Source organism: Zonotrichia leucophrys, chromosome 3 (assembly GCF_028769735.1).
Source record: "Zonotrichia leucophrys gambelii isolate GWCS_2022_RI chromosome 3, RI_Zleu_2.0, whole genome shotgun sequence".
In the NCBI taxonomy this organism is placed as follows: domain Eukaryota; kingdom Metazoa; phylum Chordata; class Aves; order Passeriformes; family Passerellidae; genus Zonotrichia; species Zonotrichia leucophrys.
In genome coordinates, this window is record NC_088172.1 from 48,407,651 (window position 1) to 48,423,034 (window position 15,384).

Below are 15,384 nucleotides of genomic sequence, written 5' to 3' on the forward strand. Positions count from 1 at the left end.
GAGTTCACTTGTGAGATGCTGAACAAGGAACCAGCAAGCACAACTTAGAGTCCCTGCCTGTTTTGAGTAACTGCTCCCAAGTGGTACAGTTTCCCCATTGAGTGAAAGTTCAAGTGTTTTATTTCCAGGGTGAAAACACTGCCAGAAAGAGCTCCTAAAGTTGCATGCTGGAAAGCTGCAGTATGGGGAAAACCAGAAATCATGTGACTTCAACAACTTCTGGATAACATACGTAGGTGTGTCTGGGGTGGGAAGTCACAGTGTGTTTTTTACACGCCACATTTAGCACAGCTCAGTGCTAACCTTGCTAAAAATGGCAGTAGATGCAAAGTGCTATGGGATAAGTATGGAGGCAGGGACCACTCCAAGGCATATTGGATGCAAACAAAGCTCATTTGCTCCCTAACACGTTAGGCAGAAATGAGGCCCAGGGCTGCCAGGCTTGATATCTCATTGCTAGAATTCCAAAATAAGGCCCATTTCACATGCTACAGGATGAAATGTGTTTCAGTTGCTAAAAGATTGCCTATTTCATATTTCTTAACAGTTTTGAAGAAATTATCCATATACCCAGGAGAAGGTGTTGGAGTACTGTCTTGTATATGATAAGTTGGATGTGACCCTGGACCCAACACCCATCTGCCATGTACAAGGAGGTGCAAGATCAAAGCGACTGCAGAAGTGGATGTGCTTTATCTTATCTTAGCCAGACCGAACACCGGGATGGGTTGTGGAGGACCACTTTCTCTAAAATTGCACCTAAGATAATTTCAAATCTGGTTTGATCTTTATTGTACAATATCTAGGTCAGAATGGGGCCAAGGTTCATAGAGTGTTAAGTAGGCCCTCTTGATTGGGCTGTAAGGCTGAAAAATGCAGAAACTTAATGCTTATACAACCTGAAAAACAGGAAGGGCCAAAAGGGACAGAAAGACTTTTTTGGAGACAATTTATTCTTCAATACAATGACAAACCACATTTCATAGATTTTGTTATCAGTCTTCTTTCTACTGTAATTCTATCAATCAATATGAAATCTTGGGTGAAACAAAATTTATGATTAAAAGATTTACGTGACAGATCATGCACACTAAAAAATAATTGCACCGGCTCAAGCCCTATTAAAAAGGCACACACAGCAAAGTGACCACATCACTTTCTCCCAGATAAGCCAAATTGCCACAGGTGCTGAGCAGAAGTGCAATATATTGCAGAACAGGAATCATACAAGGTAACTGCTATGGCTCAGGAGGAAACTCCCCTCCTGTCTCTGGTGAGTGTGCAACTCCTAAGGAGACACTTTACAGGGAAATTCGCAGAGGATGTGGCTGGTCCTTCTCATAAAGCCTTCCAAAAAGCGTCACTGTTATGAGCGGTTTCGACGTGCCATGCTTGCTTTTCAAACACCCGTCACGTAGCACCTGGTGGAAAAGGGAAAGAATGGCACTAATGGTCAGCTAACAGAGTGGCAATACTGCATTGTAGAGAAAAAATATGTCTTAGATGCTGAATATTTTGATGATGACTTTTAAAAACAGTCATGGTAGCAAAAGAAAACAGAATTCTCTCTGGGTCTGCCACAGCCTCCCGATTATAGCCTTCCTACACTTCCTTGTATCCAGAAATCCTTAAACCTTCCTTTGTCTTTGGAAATAAAGACCATTTTCTTCACCTCATAAAAAGGTGAGAGTGAGGATAACTAATTTGTTAGATTCTCTTTAGTTACTCATACAAGGCAGGTATATATAACAAAGGTTATATGCACTTCTAGGACACACTTGAAACATTTTTTGATTTGTAGACCTCAGAACAATTTTGAGATGGAAATTGAGAATTTCAAGCTATTGCCATACATAGCTTTTCTTATTTCCATTTTATATATCAATTTGAAATGACTGTTCACCAACTGTGAACACCTGTAACAACATTTTTTGCCCCTGCGACAAAAGGTAAGCATGTATTTGTTAAGAAAATACAGCTTATTGTTTTAAAATTAGACCATGATCATATTTTTAGGATACCAATAAATTCTTTGATGTGCCTATTTTTACAGAAGTCTCATTCAAAAACAAGTATGAAGGGTGAACAATGCTTTTCAATTTCCTACTTTGTAAAAAAAAAAAAAAACCCAAAAAATACCAGCCTTGTCTCCCCTAAAATTTTTCAGGTCTTTCTTGCTGTCTTTATTGTCTCTTGCTCTTGTAAGCTGTAAAATATTTCTTCCAAATCAACAAAGATGTCATCTAGCCTATTGCATAAAACTAATCTAAAGTTGATGACTGAAAATATCTTTTGGCAAAAATAAAATAGGAACCACCAAATAAAAAAAAAAGCCACAAACCCCTCAAAAATCACTTTTAACATTCTTAACTGCATAGAATCTCTGCTCTTACACATGATACTTCTAAGTAATTTTTCTTGTTTGGACAATTTCTCAGAGTATTTTATTTCTTTTTCTCCTAAAATGACCATTGTGGGAAACCTGTAGAAAACAGCTCACTGAAAGCTGTGGTTTCTTCATTTATGATCTGAGGTTGGAAGGCAGATTTGCTGGATTGATTCAATCCTCCGTTTAAATCTGTCCCCTTGGTTCCAGACAGCAGAACCAAAGAAAGCAATTCCAGGATGGGGCTTTGCTGCCAGATCAATTTTCAGAGCCACATAAGAAACCTTGCCACAAGCAGCTCCAGGGTGTGCCATTACCTCGAACTCCCCAGGGGCCAGCTGCACCCCGCTGTACAGCACTTCTGGGAAGACGTAGCTGGTGCCAAACGTGCCACTGAGAGAGAACATGTCAAACTTGGTCTGAGCCATCTCCACGGGCTGCCCACATGTGCTTAGGTTTGTGCTAGGGCACTTGAGCAGAGTGCAGATCTGTGGGGAGGAGGAGACAGAAAGGCAAAACACCACTGAGCTTTCAGCAACCACAAGCTGGATTTGGTAGCAAGCAAAGTTCCCAGGATGCAGTAATGGACAAATGTTTTTAGGTGGTTGTTACATGGCCACACTCACCTCTAAACTTGCAATTACCTGCCAATGGTATTTTATGAGAGAACCGTGAAGCCCATCAAATGCACCCAGGACATAAACTTCATCTCTCCTCTTGTTTGACATCTGGTAGACCAGATGACAGCAAAGGTCTCCTTGGCAAACAGTGTAATTTCCATCCTTGTGCCTGAGTTCTCTGAAAGTGAATATATCCTTCCGGACAGCTCCAGAGAAAGTGTTGTTTTCTCCAGGAAACTTCTCGATGCTCGTGGCATGCAAGCTCCAGTTGACGGCAGGGGGGTAGGTGGGGGAAAGACGGGGGCGTGCACTCAACTCTGCTAGCAGGAGACGTCCCTCCTCGGTGGCACTGTCGTAGTGGTAGGCAGCAGGTCCCTCTGGTGTGAACAGCCCACTGCCTGCCAAGGACACCACCAGCCCCCCCGTTAGCCAGCACCACACAGCACAGCTTGGCAGGGGTGCCAGTCACCCCCACACCACACTGGCATTGCTTTTCAGTGATACTCTTTTCATTCAATACATTACTGAAAGGTTTTGGAATAATTTTAAAGCACCAAAAAGCTGAAATACCCACCCCAGTGTTAAAACCTGGGTTTATTGAAAAATAAATCATAGCTCTCAGAGTGGCATATTTGACAAAGGAGGCAATCATGGGAGTAGCTATGTTTCACTGAAGGACACACAGGGCTGTGGCCTAAACTCAGTCTATTTAGGGCAGGCAAAAATGCTCCTTTTTAGTTTTCACGTTGATTCAGGGAAAAGATGCGGCTATATCCTTTTCTTAGTAAAGAGAAAAAAAAAAGACAGTATGTTGTCATCTTATTGCAAAAGTTCCATAACTACTTGGTGATTTCTCATGGACAACTCCTCGCAGCACTGACTCCTTCTTCTTCATAGCACAACCAACAAACTCCAACTCCCTTCTCAACCAGCTAACTCTTGTGTAGCACTCATCTTCTTATTGGACACAGCTGTGGCCTGTTAAGGGCAGGCCTGTTCCTAATCTTTGGTGATTAGCACAGCTGCAACTCCTCAGGGGTGAGATTGCCTTCTGCACTTATTCTCTTATATTCTATCCCCCCACAGCAGTAAATCTATTTTCACAGCAAAGGAAAACATTATATCTCTAAGTCTTCAGCAGCCACAAGAAAAAAGAGTGGAATTCTTCTTTTGGTTTTACACTAATAGGTTCTTTTTTTTTCTCCATTTGGCTGTTGATTGAATTTTAAACAGGAAATGCTGCCTCTAGATGAGAGATTGAAAATTTAAGTAAAACTTTTTGCTATTTTCTGAAATAAAATTTCATTTTTAAGTTATCAAAACTTAATTTCTATTTTTCTACTTTTAGAAATGTCTAATGTCTTAATGTCTGTTTTTTCTATTTTTACCTTTTTCAGAATATTCAACATCCTTCTCCTTGAAGTTGTTTGTTGCGTTCAGTACCAAATCACAAAGATCTTTAGTCCAATTAAAATACTGTTTTTCAGAGACTTCACTATGTCTAAAACATTTCTGCCTGCTTCTGAATCTGGGTACAATTTTCCTGTTCCTGAATGCGACTCACCTGTCATTGCGCTGGTGGTGTTATGAGTATTTGCAGAAAGTAAATTAACACCCATGCCCATAGCCCAAGCAGAGTGAAACTCAATTGCAGTCAGAAAGGGCAGGACATTCATCCAAGCTGTTGGGAAGAGCACGGTGTCCACCTGCATCTTGTTCACCAGGACCACAGCAGGCTCATAGAAAAGGATGTCAAAGCAAGTGAAAATGCCAAACTTCCCAAAAGGAGTCTCAAAGGTGACAGCTTCTGGCTCTTTTGGATAATCAAACTGAGTTTCATTTCTAAACAGATTGTACTGCAGGTGAAGAAAATGGCATATTAAAAACTGAAAATAAGGCAAGATTATGAACAGCTTTTGCATCTGAGACAGGCGTTAATGCAGAACTGGGAGTGGAGGTACCTAAGCTGGCTAGCACAGCTGGTTTGTATCCAATCAGCTGACCCTCCCGCCCAAAAAATGGGGTGGCTGTGCCCCATCTACCTCCTGACATCAATGCCCATCCAGTATTAGCTATACTCCAAGACTGAGGGCCAAGATGTCCCCTGAGAAAGCACTGTCCAGGTTGGCTACGAATGTATCAAGGAAAAGCTAATGTTTATTGAGTATGGAAAATTCTGTCACTGTTTTCTTACCATTTACTGCCATAAATGTAGCCCTTAAGTGTTTGGCAGCTTGCATGCACTCTGCAGCTGCAGTGCTCCTGGGAATAATTTGACTGACTGGTCAAGCAATTACTTATTTTTTCTTCAGGCCATAAGATCATCAAATCATCCTGGACTGTTGTGGTGTGTTGCAATATCCTGTTTTACCTTCTCCCTTCCCCCTCGCCCCTCGCTGAGTGTGCCCTGTCAATCAGGCTAACATACCAGCAAGGCGTCGTGTGATAGGTGTCCCTAGTCCCTTGAGACCCTGCCCCTTCACCTGGTTGGTGGCTCACCTGTCCCCTCCCCTTCCCCTGTCCTGAGCTTAAAATGTTAATGAGACCATGCGGCCTGATTCTGTTAGCAGCAGTGGCTCGGTGCAGACATCTCTGTACTCATGGAATAAACATCTGGCTACCTTCTAGCAGAATCCACTCCCTTTCTCTCCACTATCGCCAGAAGCTCTCTCTCCTGAGGAGAACGGAGTCCTGACAGCCTGGACTTGCCCCGCTGCACTCTCCATCAGCCAAGGTATCTCTGGGGTAAAACACCGCAGTGCTGCCTTTGGCCCAGCAGCGAAGGTCAGAACTGGCCCAGGCACCATCTAACTGGTTATATTGGGATTCATATTCTAATACTGGACTGGTTGTCACTTTATAGTAATGTAAAATTACTGTATAAACTATCTGAAATTGGTGCCAGAGAGCTGAAAAATTCATTGATAATGAATCAGAGGTTGATGCTGAAGCATTTCCTTACCTTATGGTAGCGAGCCACCAGTTTGCCCTTTGCGTCAAAGACGACATCCGTGTTGTACTGGTACCAACCATCCCTGGGGCAGCTGGGATCACTGGAGTCACACAGCTTCTTGTCCCCGATATTTGCAACCACATAGATGGAGTTATTTCTGGCCATGCAGCTGAGTCGTTCCTGCACTGGTGTTGGACCAAATCTATTGCATTTTTAGTGAAGGAAGAAAAAAGTCGTATAGAAATTTAAGCGCCCCATGTAAAAGTAATGCATTCAGAATTACTACACCATTAACTGCACATCCCAGATGCTGAAAAAGCAATAGATCAAAACATAGGTTTTGCTAATTTTCTTCTCTGTTCATAGCATCATTTTAAAATGCCAGTCTCTTTTATCTTTAAAAAATGGCCTCCCTGTGTTCTTCTTTCCTGTATCCTTTACAATGTTATTTTCTGTGTGGATAGAATTTCCAGCTAACCTGCATACAAAGATGTGAAGAGCTTCACAAAGCAAAGGCAAGAATAAATCAGTACAGAGACATAAATCTTAAATAGCTGAAAAAGCAAATTATCAAGCAGCTCTAAGCCCTGATTCAGAAGAAAATTTTAGCCTTTTTTAATAATTGTTGTCTGTATGCCTTTAGTAAAAAGTGGGCACAGCATTTACAAAGCTGAGGACTCCTGAAATCTAGCTTCATAAAGCCTCAAAAGAGAACATAAAAGGTTAGCTTAGGCATGAACTGAGTCTTTTCAGTGTCCCAAGCTGACACACGTTGGGATCACCTCCATGTGTAACACAGCAGATGTGCAGGTGGCTGGATTTCCAAAAGATATTTCTTTCAGATCTAGATTAATATTTTGTGCAATTTGGTTTAGAAATCACTCAGCCACCTGAACTGAGGACTGAACTAGCTTGTCTGATCTATGCAGCTACATGATAATAAAATAGCTTCCACTTACAGAAGGTTTTCACAAGTGATCAGAATCGATAAATTTGTGCATATTTTAAAAATAATTATTTTGCCTAAAACATCCTCATTTTTGTCCTTTTGCAAGTAAAACTGTCTCAGGGCTTTTACCTGACATATTCCCATTACCATTTAATTAAGAACTCTTTTTGATGCGTCTCATCTTTACAGTACTTGTGAATTTTTATAGATTAAAGAATGAGCAGTTCTTAGTAATTTAGTGTCTGCTGCTCAAGACTCCATGAGATAGATAAAAGGTTGAAATCACCTAAACCACTGCAGAAGGAATCACCTTGAGGGGTCAGTGCAGGGAATCCAATTCACCGCTGGATCAGGGATATCCTCCAGGTAGGGGTAGATGGATTCTCTTGTGAATCGCCAGCCATAGATGCCGTCTTCAGGAGTCACAATGATGTGCGCACCCTGTCACAACAGGCTCCGTTTAAAGGGCACCCGTCAACAGACAGCCAGGAGGGTCAGCAGGAGCAGGAAACACTGATGGACAGCCCTCACGGCAGCCCTCGTACCTGCTGGGCAGCTTCCTTGATGGCCCCTTCCAAGACATCCATGTTTCTGTTCATCAGGGCCAAAGCATCGCTGGCAGGGACGGGCTCCTGGGTGGCATGTGGCAGGATGACGGCGTGCTCGTAGACGGCTGCCAGGAAGGTGTCGGAGGCGAGGGCCCGAAGGGCTGCGAGTGCAAACAGCACAGCGGGCAGGAGAGCCTGGGAAGGGAGCATGGCTGCAGCCTCCCAGCTCCTGGGTCAGCATGGGGAATATAAACTAGAGAAAGAGGAGGAGTAAAGACTAATAGGTTTGCTTTGGCAATAATCTTCCGTTGAGTAATCTGAGAGATTTCTGCCAAAAAGTCAAAGAAGCTTTTCTTGGAATCTGATCTTGTTTCCAATATGAAAGGTTTTAAATAAAATTAGAACAAAAGGCTTGTCAGAAGCCATGTTAATCTACAAGAGGTTCATTGGAAGGAGCACTTGCACATTTCCTTTGCACATCCCTCTCCACACTTTTGAACCTATCTCAGGGAAAGCCCAGACTCCCCTGGTTAGGATCCACTACTCCATATCACCTTACTGCATATAGCTGCCATCAGTGGAAACTTCAGCCACGACTGAGGACAGACCACCTGCATAGGGTGCAGTCTTGCTCCAGAGTGCAGACAATTCAGCAATGTTTATGAGACATGGTCCTGCCATACCTCCTGCTTTTGTCCAATGGCTTATTACAGTTCAAGTGGGTGCCTTGAGAGCGTCCTCACCACTGGGCTCACACTGCAGTATAAACTATCCCTTGAATTGTGCTGACCTCTCTGCCTAGAGCTAACAGACTTGCTGTTTTGTGAGAAAGAATTTGACAACACAATTTTTTATTTACTATGGTCCTTTCAAAAGGAAGGTTTTGTACAATAAGCAGCTTGAAATTACTCATGGAAAGCACCGTTATTTCTCATGGAAATAAATTTTTAGCACAGTATTTTGTAAATAGAATATTCCTACTGCAGTTTTAGATGATACCTAGAAAAACCTTAGTTAGGACCTGTGGTACTTTAGTGAGGGTAAAGGAGTATAACCTGACTTGTCATTTGCCACATAGAAGAAATTTTTTAAAAACCCCTACTTCCTCCTTGAAAAATCTTCCTATTCCCTATGTAGTGTCACCCAAAAGAATGATCTTTCTCCATCACACCAAGGCCTCTTCAGGAGAAGCCAACACTTCATCAAGTCTATGATTCTAAAATGTCATTGTGCTCACAGATGGCTGCAACATCTGTGTTCAGGGCACAGGGCTCCAGAGCAGATTGCACCCAAAGCACAGTACAGGCACAAGTTTTAGGAAGCCCCATGTCTGGAGCCTGGAAGTCACCCAGGAGGATGTGGCAGGCAGGAAAAGGCAGTGGGCTTTAAAAAGAGGAAGTCTTGCACAAAAGCTGGGAATTCCCCAGGGTAGCTAAAAGATGACACCTGTGTAATGACCCTGTCGGGAAAGACTCAGCATCAAAGACGAGGGAGCTGCCAGCATTGAGCAATTCTGCCTCACAGCAACACAGGGAAGTCACTGAGAAGCCACCACTGTGCTGCAGCTGAAAAAACATGTTGTTTACCAGATATACCAAAAAATCAGGCATAGTATTGCTGCAGTAACACAGTTCAAGCAAGCCTTGGTCCCAGAAGGAAAACAACTTCGGGAAATCTCAGCAGAGACCAGCATGGACACATTCCCGCCCAAACTCAAGGGCATGAGGTGCTGGGAGAGGTAGGCCCCAGCATGGGTAATACCTGTGGCACCCCAGCTCAGCACAGCACAGGTTGGAGTAGCAGGGACTTTGGGGGCTGCTACATATCCTAGGGGAAGTTGCGGGGAAGGCTGGTTGTCTGAGCAAAACCATCAGCACACCCAACACTCAATAACCAAGCCCCAAACATCTCTGGTCCCCGAAGATCTCCTTAGGAAGACCGTCGTGAATAGGACACACAATTTCTAGATTTTGCTTATTGCAATGTGCTTTCTTATATCCACAGATCACTCCAGCAGAAATCTTGAAGCTAAAGCTGCATGTGCACAAAAATCACTTGCATCTGGCACCCAAGTTTCTTACCTTCCTTGGTTCTGACTCAGCAGTCAGGTAACGAAAGGGTTTTTTCTGCACTACCCTCGAAGAAGTGTTTATTGTTATTGGTGGTTACACGCAGCCTTGTTTTATACAGAGGGAGTTGGTATGTGGGTGATGGGTGGACTTGCACAGGATTACTTTCTGTATGCTTGACTCACTTCTCACAAAAACAGATTTCACAATGATAAGTGTTATGCAATCTCTGTAGCAAAGAGAATTCAGTATCATTATGGCTTCTGTAGGAGAATACTCAACATACCTTAACCAAACCACAATGGCTTGAACAAAATCCTGGATTCAAGATACTCACCACATTCAGGGTTGGGATCCTACACCACCTGCACACATATTTCATTATCCAGAGGACTGGCATCAGCAGAGAACAAACCTGAAAAAGCCACCTCTCAGCTTTGAGACTGGCCACACACTCCTGCTGACTCCCTTCTGCAAGATGAGACCTTCCCAGGTGCCATAACTTCCCTTAAATCCAGATCGTTTCCCTGGGAGAGAGTTGTGGTATCACCCACCAGGTTCCCTGGGGACAAGTACAGTGTCTGCACTGAATTTGTACCCATGGGAAGAGGACCACACTGGATAAACCCTTGCTGGACTGAGATCAGCCTGTGGTCACACAGTAACTGACTCAAACAATGAACAATGTTTTTAGACAGTGTGGCTTTAGCAGCAATAATGTTGAGCTTCCATGAGTCAGAGCACATTGTCTGGGGCTTTTGATAAACATGTCATTATGTGAGACATGTCACTGTTATGTCACGTGTGACTATTTACATTTGGAAACAAAAATGGTCATATGGCACACAGCAGAGGTAATCGGTGCTGGAGTTTGGAGAATATTTGCGCTCCTAGTGTCTCCAGAACCAGGGATTGAGGACCTTGAGAGCATCATAGCAAAAATCTCGGACGGGTAAAAAAATGGCTAGATAGCACTAAGTTGGGTGGAAGTGTTGATCTGTGTGAGGGTAGAAGGGTCTACAGAAAGAGCTGGACAGACTTGACCAATGGAGTAAGGACAATTGCAGGAGGTTCAAGAAGGGGAAGTGCCAGATCCTACACTTGGGTCACAGCAACCCCAGGCAGTGCTACAGGCTGGAAGAGGAAGGGCTCAAGAGCTGTTTGGCAGAAATGGACTTGGCAGTGCTGGCTGACAGCTGGCTCAGTACAAGCCAGCAGTGTGCCCAGGTAGCCAAGAAGATCAATGGCATCTGGGCCTGTATCAATATCAGTGTGGCCAGCAGGAGCAGGGAAGTGATCATCCACTGTACTTAGCACTGGTGAGGCTGCACTTTGGTGCTGTGTTTCGTTCTGGAGCTCTCACTTTAACAAGGGCATTGAAGTGCTGGAGCCTGTCCAGAAAAGGGCAACAAGGCTCCTGAAAGGTCTAGAAAACATGCATTATGAGGACCAGCTGAGGGAGCTAGATTTGTTTAGTCCAGAGAAGAGGAAGCTCACAGGAGACCTCATCACTCTGTACAACTCCCTGAAAGGAGTTTGCTGTGAGGTGAGGGCCAGTCTCTCCTGCTGTGCCTGCAATGAGAGGACTAGAGGTAATGGCCTTAAACTGGGACAGAGGAGATTCAGGTTAGATATTAGAAAAAATTTTTTCGCTGTACAGGTGGTGAGGCATTGGAATAGGTTGGGCAGGGAGGTGGTTGAGCCACAGAGATGTTTAAGAGGGGTCTGGATATGGCACTGCATGATGGTTTAATGGTTTAGGGGCTACTGCTGCAATGCCAAGTTTACAGATGGACTGGATGATCTCAAAGGTCTCTTCCAACCCTGAAAATTCTATGATTCTATGGTGAGACCAGCAATGGTAGCAATGTGGGGAAAAGGAAGGAGAAATTACACAAACAGAGGTCTCTGACCACTCTTAAAGGACACAGCCACAGAACATGCACATCTTTATACACTGATGTGCTGAAAGAAGGTCACTAAGGTCCAGCAGCATCAACAAAACACAGGTCACTGGGGAGAAGAGAAAGCAAAAATGTGAACAGTGCCATCTCACTGGGACTAGATGGTCTGAAACAGAACTATAAATCCCCAAATTCCTACAGAAATTTCATCTGCAGGGCAGCACCACCCATCATTAGCAAGAAGGAGCAAAGGGAAAAGCTTATTTCACATACATTGGTGCTACATGACCAGAAAGAAACAGAGAAGATGGGAGGGAGGAGCTGCTATGAGATACCAGGTCACTCAGTGATTTGTTTACTGGTTGCAGTAAAAATTCTGTCACTGAATAGCATCCAGTGCAGTCAGAGGTGTCATCAAGCTGTTTTTCAGAAATGAAAACCAGAATAATTTGAGGTTTCAATTCCAAGTTTTATTTCAACAGAGGTTTCATACGAATAATGATTCAAATAATGTTCTGACCAAAGACTGGTGGCACGTTTTGTTTCAGGAGGAACTCTTTGACTGGAGTCCTCATTCAGCTTCCATGATGCTCTCTGTTGCCCTTTCCTACATGACAGGCACCAATGGCATAAAGGATATAAAATGAAAGCAATACAAATAGGGGGAAAAAAGGTCTAATTGTGGTAAAAGAGCAGACTGGCTAACATAGCACAAGCCATATTCCAGAGACAAAGAAATACTGAACATGTGTATAGACCTGCCACAAATCACATCTTTCACTGCTTTATTTACTGGTCCCATAACAATCTGCAATGAAAAAATATGCAATGCTGTTTTAGTAAGAATGTATAGTCTGGACTACAATTCAGGCTTTCTGAGGATTAGAAGAATAAAAATCCAACAAACAGAGAAAAACAACTGCTGTTTTAAAGTAATAAAATATTAGTAATCTTATGACATAGGAAGAGATTCTTCTCAATAAATGGTAATAATAACACCATATTTCCACATTATTGCTAAAGAAAACACATTGATGAGTTTTTGCAACTGGAAATGAGAAATATAATTGGGATGGTGGTTGTAGATGATGCTGTATCCCATTTGAATATATATTTGATGTAAGAATAACAGTGTACAGTTTCAGTTATGGAAATATCATGGGGAGCCATGTTGGTTGCGGGTCTTGTTTCAGATGATCCCTTTCATAAAACCATCCAAAAAGCATCACAGTCATGACTGATTTAGTTGGGTTTTTTCTTACTTATCAAGCATCCATCATTCAAGACATGATTGAAAAACATGAAACAAGGAGTTTATTAGAGGAGTATCCATATGAACACATTAAGAGCTCAGAAAAACATGACAAAACAGGAAGAAGGTACATCACAACAAATCTCTCACGGAAACGAATTATTTCATTAAAATGTGTTTAATAGGTCTGACTAATCACTATGAGCAGGTTCACTGCGGCTGCTTTGAGAAAGTTTATTCCATTGCTGTCCTGCAGAGGACTTAGCAGGACACAGCTCCAGGCTGTCATAAAAACTTCTTCATTCTAGTATCTTCATATTTCTCAATTTCTGTACTATGTCTCAGTACGTGCAGCTTGCTTCTGAGTTTCTCTAGACCACAGAAATTGCATTAGTATCTCAGTGTCATGCATCCCTTGTTTATCCCAGTGTCTCTCCCAGTCACTTCTGTTTAGCTGGGCATCTCTTTCCAAAAGCATTCCAACAGAAAATACGAATCTGGACAGAATTTTTCATCTGAAATAAGGCATGTAAGTAACTCATTGCCTGTCTCTCGCCAGCCTGAAGCAAAAGAGCAGGCTAGTCCACCAGGTCCAGTAGCATGCCTGCCTCTCTGCACACCTTTCTGCCCCCATGAACATGCTGTGTATTGAGAGGCACTCACTTTTAATCTTCAACTCACTTCAAATCCATTTGTTCCTATGACATTTTCCAGTTTTTGACTTTCTAGTATTTGCACTATTCTCATTTGAAAAAGGCTTATCTGAGCAGAGGGTATCAGAGCAGGCTGTCTGCTTTCAGCTACAGCAGGCTGTCACTGTAGAGCTGGTTCAGAAAATACAGACAGGCTGATGAATGCAGATACCACAGAGTCCTCTCACAGAGTAGTGCTCACTGAGGGTTTCAATCACTAGGAACTTTCATCTGGTGATTTTCATCCCTAAGTACTTCGCTACAAACATTCCTAGATCCAGCATGCTCATTCAGGAACCTATAATACAAGCCTTTTAAAGGCTGCAAGAGAGATCTCGCTGATACTTGAACTAATGCAGCTTGGAAGCCTCCCTTTCCTCTCTGCCTCACCTTTTTACCAAACGAAATACAGGCTGAGTCACATGAAGCACAATCAGACATCAGTGTGAAGGAGGAAGTAGCAAATGCTCCCTTGCTTAGCAATAGCGAGGACATCAGCCAGAAAGGTGACTGCCCTGCCAGGGCTGAGCAGAAATATTTACAAGTGCAGGGCCAGGGGAATGCCCCGCAGAACTCCAGTCCCACTGCCGGCACGAGGTGCAGTGGAGTTGTCCCTGTTTGCCTCGGTACCAGCGGGCACCGCTCCCTATGTCCTGAGGAGCTGGGAGCTCGCCCAGGAGCAAGGAACTGACACCAGATAAACAAACAAATGCACCGAATAAACTGAAGAAAACTGCAGCGACCCGGGCTCTCCGTGCCTGTGGACAACGTAAGGGGGAACTTATCTACAGGATCCGCCTATTTTCCACACCTCTCTCCTCCCAGTGCACCCTTCCCACCCCTGTATGGCACCCGTCCCCATCGCTGCCACCGCCGGATGGTGGGGGTTGTTATAAAAGATCAAATCTGTAGTCAAATTTATGAAAAATTTAACAAAGATTTATTAGATTGATAACAAAAAATAGAAATTTTGAAACAAAAAAAGCCCAACCACAGCCAAGACCGTGTCTGCCCTGGGTACAGAAGTTGGGTGACCTAGGGTTCCGGCTGACAGAGACACCTTTTCCGCCAGAGTGTTTTCAGCAGCCAGTTTATATACAGTTTATTCTGCCTGAGGCAGAGATGACCACATATTTCTTTGTGTCCCTTTGCATGTAAAGTTGGATCCATACATGTGTAGAAACAAACAAAGGCGAAGTCCAAACCCAGACGAATGTCTGAGTGCCCCAGCAGAAGGTGTATTCATATGGAGTAGGTGATGCCAACACCTGAGTACCGTAGATTTAATCATATCCAGATGGCTGGTCTTGTGAGCTTTCCTCAGGACATTCCATTCCAGGAAGGTCCAGATGATATCTTCTAAGTTCGTGGTGCCACAGGAAACCTCTGATGGCCCAAGCCAGTCCCATTCATACGGTAACCGACAGGTATTGTCCCAGCGCTGTCCGGGAAGTGGCTATGATGTGCATAACTCTGTCCTTCAGGACGACTGTAGGCTTAGCTCAGGACCCAAGCCTCCCCTATTCATACGGCAACAGGTTTGATAATGTCTTTATCGTTGTCCAGGAAGTCGTTATAATTTGAATAGAATGCAGTCCCCGGCCAGAGTAGTTACAAGCATAGGTTTTGGATCCTCCTAATATTTTATGTTTACAGGCATATATCTATTTCTACAGCATGAATTATCTCTACTACATATAAGAGGGCTACCTGAGGATTTAGTTTGTGAAGCAGGACGCAATGTGGTGCTAAATCAGCTTAGCTGTAGAGGGACTCTGTCGACAGACGGTGCTCCGGCTTCTTTTCTTGTGCTTAGCGAGAGGAGAGCGTGAGGAAGACAAGCGCGCATTCCAAGGGTTAACGCTGCCTGGGGGAGGCTGTGAAAGGGCGCTCGGCAGCCACGCAATCCCTGCCGAGCGCTGAGCACACGTGAGCAGGAGTCGGGAAGTCAGAAGGCGCTCACTTCTGCCCACAGCACCGAGTCATGTTCCCCGTGCCCTAACAGGACAGC

The 15,384-nt window shown here is 43.7% G+C and overlaps 1 protein-coding gene across 2 annotated transcripts; it reads right to left on the bottom strand.

The window, feature by feature from the left end:
* Positions 1-477: 477 nt before the first annotated feature.
* LOC135444856 (pantetheinase-like) lies at positions 478-15,353 on the bottom strand. Of its 2 annotated transcripts, XM_064706912.1 has the most exons (8): positions 15,084-15,353; positions 7,454-7,617; positions 7,219-7,349; positions 5,969-6,161; positions 4,571-4,862; positions 3,013-3,404; positions 2,704-2,874; positions 478-1,421 (listed from the first exon to the last, which is right to left on the bottom strand). In XM_064706912.1, the coding sequence occupies exons 2-8, from the start codon at positions 7,505-7,507 to the stop codon at positions 1,302-1,304; spliced, it is 1,353 nt and encodes a 450-aa protein (XP_064562982.1). In that variant the 5' UTR covers positions 7,508-7,617; positions 15,084-15,353; the 3' UTR covers positions 478-1,301. The 2 variants fall into 2 exon arrangements, with proteins under 2 accessions (XP_064562982.1, XP_064562980.1); XM_064706910.1 differs by lacking the exon at positions 15,084-15,353 and having other exon boundaries at positions 495-1,421; positions 3,031-3,404; positions 7,454-7,711.
* Between the last annotated feature and the right edge of the window lie 31 nt (positions 15,354-15,384).